At 49.1% G+C, this 6,838-nt stretch overlaps 2 protein-coding genes and 1 long non-coding RNA gene across 3 annotated transcripts; 1 reads left to right on the top strand and 2 right to left on the bottom strand.

The window, feature by feature from the left end:
- Positions 1-365: 365 nt before the first annotated feature.
- On the top strand, positions 366-2,113 carry LOC125531150. The gene is made up of 4 exons (XR_007293116.1): positions 366-506; positions 726-1,226; positions 1,721-1,831; positions 1,979-2,113. It is a non-coding gene; the product is annotated as an uncharacterized LOC125531150 (long non-coding RNA).
- On the bottom strand, positions 779-2,611 carry LOC125531148. The gene is made up of 6 exons (XM_048695559.1): positions 2,011-2,611; positions 1,729-1,846; positions 1,456-1,537; positions 1,201-1,252; positions 1,067-1,121; positions 779-976 (listed from the first exon to the last, which is right to left on the bottom strand). The coding sequence occupies exons 1-6, from the start codon at positions 2,440-2,442 to the stop codon at positions 828-830; spliced, it is 888 nt and encodes a 295-aa protein (XP_048551516.1). The 5' UTR covers positions 2,443-2,611; the 3' UTR covers positions 779-827.
- Positions 2,612-2,734: 123 nt separating this feature from the next.
- On the bottom strand, positions 2,735-5,189 carry LOC125531149 (PH domain-containing protein DDB_G0275795-like). The gene is made up of 2 exons (XM_048695560.1): positions 3,088-5,189; positions 2,735-2,875 (listed from the first exon to the last, which is right to left on the bottom strand). Exons 1-2 carry the CDS (start codon positions 4,825-4,827, stop codon positions 2,735-2,737), a joined length of 1,881 nt encoding a protein of 626 aa, XP_048551517.1. The 5' UTR covers positions 4,828-5,189.
- Positions 5,190-6,838: the final 1,649 nt, after the last annotated feature.

Here is a 6,838-nt window from a genome sequence, read left to right as displayed (position 1 = left end):
TATATATATAGATATATATATATATATATATCCTATAGGGGAAGAAGCTTCCTGGCATCAAATGGAATTTCCGTGGTGCACCGTTAAAGCATAAACATCTGTTTGTTACCATATGAAGTAAGGAATCACTTCCACTATAATATACAGAGGCTGGCAAGGTAAGAATCATGCCAATTTGTGAAAAGGTATTGCTTTGTTCCTTGGTGCTCCTTTTGCTATGCTTTACATTGAGTTTCCCTGAAGCTTTACATTGAGTTTCCCTGAAGAAGGAGAAGCCTGCTAAGACTGCCTTCTTGGAGGGTGGCTCGACTTCCCAACTTGTTTCTTTGAATACTTTCCACATGGACGCTAGCTTACTTGGTTGCGCCATAGGTAATTGTTCCAATGCATCCTGCTCCTGCTGCTGCAATCACAAATGAGCCAGTACAGAGGCGGCATGCACTGTTGAGGCTATGCCCATCCAGTCTGACTTGTCGACTCTTTTCGAGTCAATGCAGAGTTATATGGTATGATGGTATCCGCTTATGGTTAGTTAACCAAGGAATTCACCATCCCACACACACCCAAGGAATAACACATAGGCACAATATAGTAATATTAGTTAGAATGTGATAGTAGCATTGCTCAGTACTTCCTGTCTTTCTTACAACAATATATATACATCCCTACAAATGCTGACAGTCATTTTCTTTAAGAGTGAAATGACGCCCGTTTTTGTTTCGCAGGAGCAAGAATAGGATGAAATAAACCAGCATTACAGGGTATCTTTGAGAACTGCTGCTATTCTTCTGAAAATGTGGGATTTCCTGTTGTATTGTATTGCCTCCTTACATCAACTCCTTGCATATGCTATACAAAATGAGGAGTCCCGTAATCAATCCATCCGCCACAAATCTGAAAAGACGTGCGATATGCTCCACGCAGAGTTCATAAAGCTTGACAAAGGACCCAAGCCCTGCTGCGTCCTGTAGAATTCCTGCATGTGTGCATCGATGCTTAGCTGGGTTTTAAGTGGTTCTAGTTTATTACTGTACTAAAAAGTTGAATTTATATATGAAGCACATACTTTCAGCTGATTCTGGGTTTTTGTCGAACGAATAGGCAACGGAATGAAGTATGTCCTGCAGGGATTGGAATTAGCTAGAGGTAGTCAGACTAAGAAATATAGTTGGATGCAGCAGCAGAATAAATTATGCCTACCAATGCCCGGTTTCCTTGTTTCACAGGTGAGTCGTTGAAGATATCAACTTTCCTGCAGCGTGGCATGGGTGAAAACATTTAGTTATTACATCTAAAAGAAATATAATCTCCAAGAGATGGATGGAAATATAGAAACACGGTATTAATATTATACGGAAATTTTGAGAATCCCTGCTACTCCCTCTGTAAAGAAATATAAGAGCATTCAGTAGTGATATAAACGCTCGTTCTTATATTTCTTTACGGAGGGAGTACCTGATAAGAAGCTCTTGTCCGTTTGCCGAACACGTGTAGAAACTAAGGCCTTGGGTAAACGGGACGATCTTGCCCTTCCACTCTGCAACAAGGTGATATCATTAGCATGTACTCCCTCCGTTTCGAATTACTTGTCGCAGGTATATATGTATCTAGATGTATTTTAGTTCTAGATACATTCATCTCTGCGACGAGTAATTTGGAACGGAGGGAGTACTACCAGACTGCCTGCCACTTATAATGTGAAAAAAAATTCACGCTGCAGGATCTTACCAAGGTGCCACAATACCACGGCAGCAGTGGGTTCTACTCCTTGACAAACCTCATCGATAGCAAATTTGGCGTTCTCCCCCATGGATCCCATGAGCCTTGCGAAGTAGGTCATCGTCTTCTGCATGCAGCAGCAAAGAAGTTGTTGTTGTTGTTGTTGTTGTTGTTGTTGTTGTTGTTGTTGTTGTTGTTGTTGTTGTGAGTATGGGAACTTGGTTCTAATTTATTTATTTATTCATTGCTTTGATGGCAGAGATATTGGAGCAGATGAGATGAGAGAATAACCTTGAAGTTGAGTGGTTTGTAATATGAAGCGTGCTCGACAGTGCAATCAGGGTCAACCAGCTCCATGAGCCGTGCGATGTCCTTGTCATTGAGGGAGGAGTAGAACTCCTGAATCACATCTGTCAGGGGGGAAGATGGTAAGGCATTATTATCTCCATCTCCATGGAAAGCTTTGTTGAGGCCCCTGGTTGCTTTTGGCCCTGGTATTGATCGTATGGGCTTTGGTGAGCATTGTTGCCTCTTCCCCCAGTTGGCGCTTATCTGCTGTTGCCGGGACGGCGGGCGCTGTTTTGGGTTGAGAGAGGGAGACTGGAAGGAGACAAGTGTGAGGGCAGAATTCATGGCGTCTGGGTGTTTGATGAATGCAGAAGGGAAAGATGGGCAAGGCATAGGGGAACGAGGTGTCATGGATATAGTAGCGTTGGTGGGCATTTCTCGGTTGCTTGGTGGTCAGACAAGGAATCTGAGTGAGTACATTTGGGATGGAATTCGCTCGCGTGGTGCATTGCTAAAGCATAAAGATTCGTTACGATATGATGAAGTAAGGAATATCTTCCTACATAATAATGTACAGAGCCTGCAGGCAAGAATCAGTAAGAGGTACGTATTTGCTTTCTTCCTTGGGTTTTTTTTACATTGAGGTCCTGAGAGATCGAGTATAGGAGGCATGCATGTACAGAGAAGAAGAGAAGAAGACAAGACAAGACAAGACATGCATGTGTTGTCACTTGCGGAAGAAGCCTAAGACTGCCTTCTTGGATGGCGGCTTGTACTTGGTGGACTTGCCGATAGCTTTCTTGGCGGCCGCAGAAAGAGGAGGGGCAGCACCAGCAGCAGGAGCAGATAACATGTCTTGCTCCCTGCCCTCATCCTCAGCTGTCTCCTCCAGTCCGCTCGGCGCTGCCCATGGCTCGTCCGCGTCTTCTTCTGAGAACACTCTCCGCAGACTGCCTTCTTGGATGGCGGCTTGTACTTGGTGGACTTGCCGATAGCTTTCTTGGCGGCCGCAGAAAGAGGAGGGGCAGCACCAGCAGCAGGAGCAGATAACATGTCTTGCTCCCTGCCCTCATCCTCAGCTGTCTCCTCCAGTCCGCTCGGCGCTGCCCATGGCTCGTCCGCGTCTTCTTCTGAGAACACTCTCCGCATCGTCTGCAGCTTATTTGGCGGCGCCGGAGGAGGTAACTGGGCAAATGCTGCCTTCTCCGTCTTTGACGGGCTATAGTCGTATGCAGGATCTGTCTCAAGCTGTTTGGTTTTGCCCGCTGCCGCTGCTGCTACTTGTTTCGTGATGCTCTCCACCTCAAACGAATCCCCCTCGTCGTCGTCTGATAACGCCAGCTGCTGCTGCTGCTGCTGCTGCATTTGCATTTTCATTTGCTGCTCTTGCTCAGCCGCCTGCTTCATCCGCTGCTCCTGCTCAGCCAACTGCTGCTTCATTCGCTGCTCCTGCTCCTGCTCCATCTTCATTTGCTGCTCCTGCTCAGCCACCTCCTCCTCCTCCTCCTGCTGCTGCTGTGCCTGTACATGCTGCCCTTTATGGGCATGGCCACCACCAGGCAGTGTCATGTCGTCGTCGGAAGAGTCGCTGATGAGCTCCACGTCCACCGCCGCCACCTCATGAGACCTGCTGCTGTACTCAACGGTAGGCTTCACCTCCTCCAACATTGTTGCTGCTTCTGCTTCTGCTTCTGCTGCTGCCAAAGCTTCTTCTTGTTCTGCTGCTGCCTCTTCTTCTTTGTTGGCGGAGGCGTAGGCATAGGCATAGGCATAAGCAGTGGCACCCGCAGAGGAGGAAGACGTGGACGAGGAGCTGCTCTCGCGGCTGGCCTCGGGAACCGTCACTGGCTGGCCCTGCATCTTCTCGGTGACGAAGTAGGGCCTGAAGCGGGATGGCCGGAAGTCGCTCACGTACGGCGCACCCACGGTGAAGCTCTCATGCCGTCGGAACAGCATGGCATTCTTCTGCGCTGCCGGGGCCCCTGGGATGGACGACGGCTCCGGTGGTGCTTGGTGCTGGAGATCGTCGTCCATATCATCGAAGAAGGGGTTGCGCGAGGGGCGTAGGCCGAGCATGGAGGGTGCGGAGTCGGGGAAGTTGTCGTCTTCGTCGTAGGGCCCGTCGAGGTCGAAGGGGTTCCTCTTCCTGGTGGCGATGCTGAGCTTGGACGGGTCGTCAAGCTCCATGACGTGCTGCTGCTGCTGGTGGTGGTGGAGAGGTCGCTGGTGGCCGCGGGCGCGGCGCCTGGACATGAGCTTCTCGACGGTGGCGTTCATCTCGAGCTCGAGCGAGCCGATGTTCTCGATGCTCTTGGCGTCATCAGCCGTCCACGCGACGGCCCGCACCGCGTCCTTTTTCTCGGAGCGCTGGTGGTTGTGCTGCTTTTCTTCGTGGTCAGAGTCGGTTGATTCTGATTCGCTGTTGGCGGCGGTGTCGGGGAAGGAGGCGTGCGAGGTGGCGTTGGACATGGTGGGTGGGTGGTGGTCATTTTCGTCGACGGAGGAGGAGGAGTCGCTGGATTCGTGGGAGGGTCGGTGGTGATGTGTGGTGATGGCGCCTGTGGTGCTTGGTTGGACTTGAGGTGGGCGGTGGCTGATCTTGTTGTAGACATGTGGGTCGTGGTCCTGGGGCACGCTGTGGAGGAGGACGAGGCCGAGGAGGAGGGCGGTGAGGACGAGGACGGGGGCGGCGGCGAGGATGAAGGCGAAGACGGGGTAGACGAAGGCGTAGGTGAAGGCGAGGAAGAGGAGGAAGCAGAGGAGGAGAGGGTGGCGGTGGAAGAAGGCTGGCACCCCCTCAATCTCCTCATCCTCGTCCATGGCACCGGCACCACCGCAGGTCGACCGCCGGCGCACCCGATGAGCTCACAACATGAACATGGTGGATCTGCATGCATCATCAAGACAATAACAGCAGAAGAAGAATGATCAGGAATGAATGAAATGATCTCCAATCCTACGGGGGAACGCACGCATGATGCATAATCAAAATGAAATGAATGAAATTAACAAGGACGACTGAATGAATCGATCGATTACAGGAGAGGAGAGGAGAGGAGAGGAGTGGGAATTAACGAATGCATGTAATTAATTACCAGGATCTTAATTAACCGGTAGAGATTGTGGTTTGTTGAGGAAGGAAGGCAGTCAGTGAGGCAGGCAGCCAAGAAAGACGGACGGATGCAGGAGAAAGACGGACGGATGCTGGAATGCCATTTTTTGGTCCATCCACCTGCTACTACTATTCTTGTCTCCATCTCTCTCAAACTGAGGACACAGAAAATACATTTTTTTTACAAAACATCCATAACTTTATTCATAATCACAACTGTTACATGTACAACAATGCCTTTGGGTTCAAGCTCCAACAAACTACAAACCAGGGTTGGAATTTCATATTTTGGTGGGTCTCAAATATTTGGAACCCTGAAATTTTGAGCCAGAGATTACAAGTACTCTTATTTTTTTATTTTATTTAGTGAATACTGGAGAAACTCACAATCCCAAAGTAATCTGAGATCTGCTTCAAAATTTTGCATATTTTGGTGACGTCTGAAATTGTTTTCTTTTCAAAATTGAAAACCATGCTACAAACCAACTCGCATAACTATGAATTACGATGAAATCTCTCGGAGACATCTTCCTAGTGGTATCAATCTTTGCAAGATGAAATACTGCCAAGTAAAGAGGCTCTAATTTGACAAGTTCATGGTTTCTGTTAGCCCCTTAAGCCCTTCATCTAAAAAGATGACAAGTCGTGAGCAATGAAGGAACTTGGGCTGGGGATGATCCACCAACAGTCGAACCACAAGATCTTTCACCATAGTAGCGAGGGAACATTTCAACTCCACATAGAATAAAACTAATTAATAAAAGCAACATGACACAATAACATAAACTCATCTGATCGGAATAATCTGCTCCAAGTCTTTTCTGGCTTCATGAGAAAGAATTGGAATAATTTCATTCACAAAAGCACTATGAGACCATCTCACCAGAAAGACTCCTCCGCCGACCATGAAACACTTAAGTATCCGAGGCCCCCCTCCCTCACTCAGCTCCAAGATGGTAACCAGAGACGAGGGATTTCCTACACCGACTGTTGTTCTTCGTCCTCAAACCCTAACTCTTCTAAGAAAATACTGCTAGTAGCCTATAGATAATATGAAGATAAGAGATCCCTCGCTCGACTCTCCCTCACCCGCGAGGTTACTTCACTTGGCTCTATCCCTCCTTGTTCTCTCCACCTCCCCTTGACGGTGCCATGCCCCCTGCCCCCCCTCCCCCCCCCGCGGTGTAGCTATGGAGGACAAAAGAGGCCCAACGACAGTAGAGTGGCCCAAGCCTCTACTCGATTTCTATCGACAATCCGGAGTGCATCACCACCTTGGAGGGCAAGACAAGGACTCCTTCACATATTAGGCTAGGAATCCACATGTATACGACATGTATCAGCCGACCTGGTTAGCTACCAAACGTAGCTTAGGACAACTCCTCGACCGACTCGAGATTTGTAACCTTGCATCATCCACCTATATAAGACCCGACAGGGACCCCTCGATAGGCACATTATTCTAGTAGAGCCCGAGGTCTCAACCCCTAGATGATCTTGCGGTCGACCCCATGTAAACACAAAGAATCAACCCAACCAAACACTGGTAGAAAAAGGGCCTGTTGTCCCGGTTCGTAAGGGCCTTTTGTCCCGGTTCTGGAACCGGTACTAAAGGGTCGGTACTAATGCCCTGTCCCTTTAGTCCCGGTTCAATCCAGAACCGAGACAGATGGGCCTCCACGTGGCCTGTGCGCGGAGCCCAGGCAGGAGACCCTTTGG

This window comes from Triticum urartu, unplaced genomic scaffold (assembly GCF_003073215.2).
Source record: "Triticum urartu cultivar G1812 unplaced genomic scaffold, Tu2.1 TuUngrouped_contig_6842, whole genome shotgun sequence".
Taxonomy (NCBI): Eukaryota; Viridiplantae; Streptophyta; class Magnoliopsida; order Poales; family Poaceae; genus Triticum; species Triticum urartu.
Note: the sequence above shows the minus strand (reverse complement) of the source record. Positions and strands in the feature narration are given on the sequence as shown.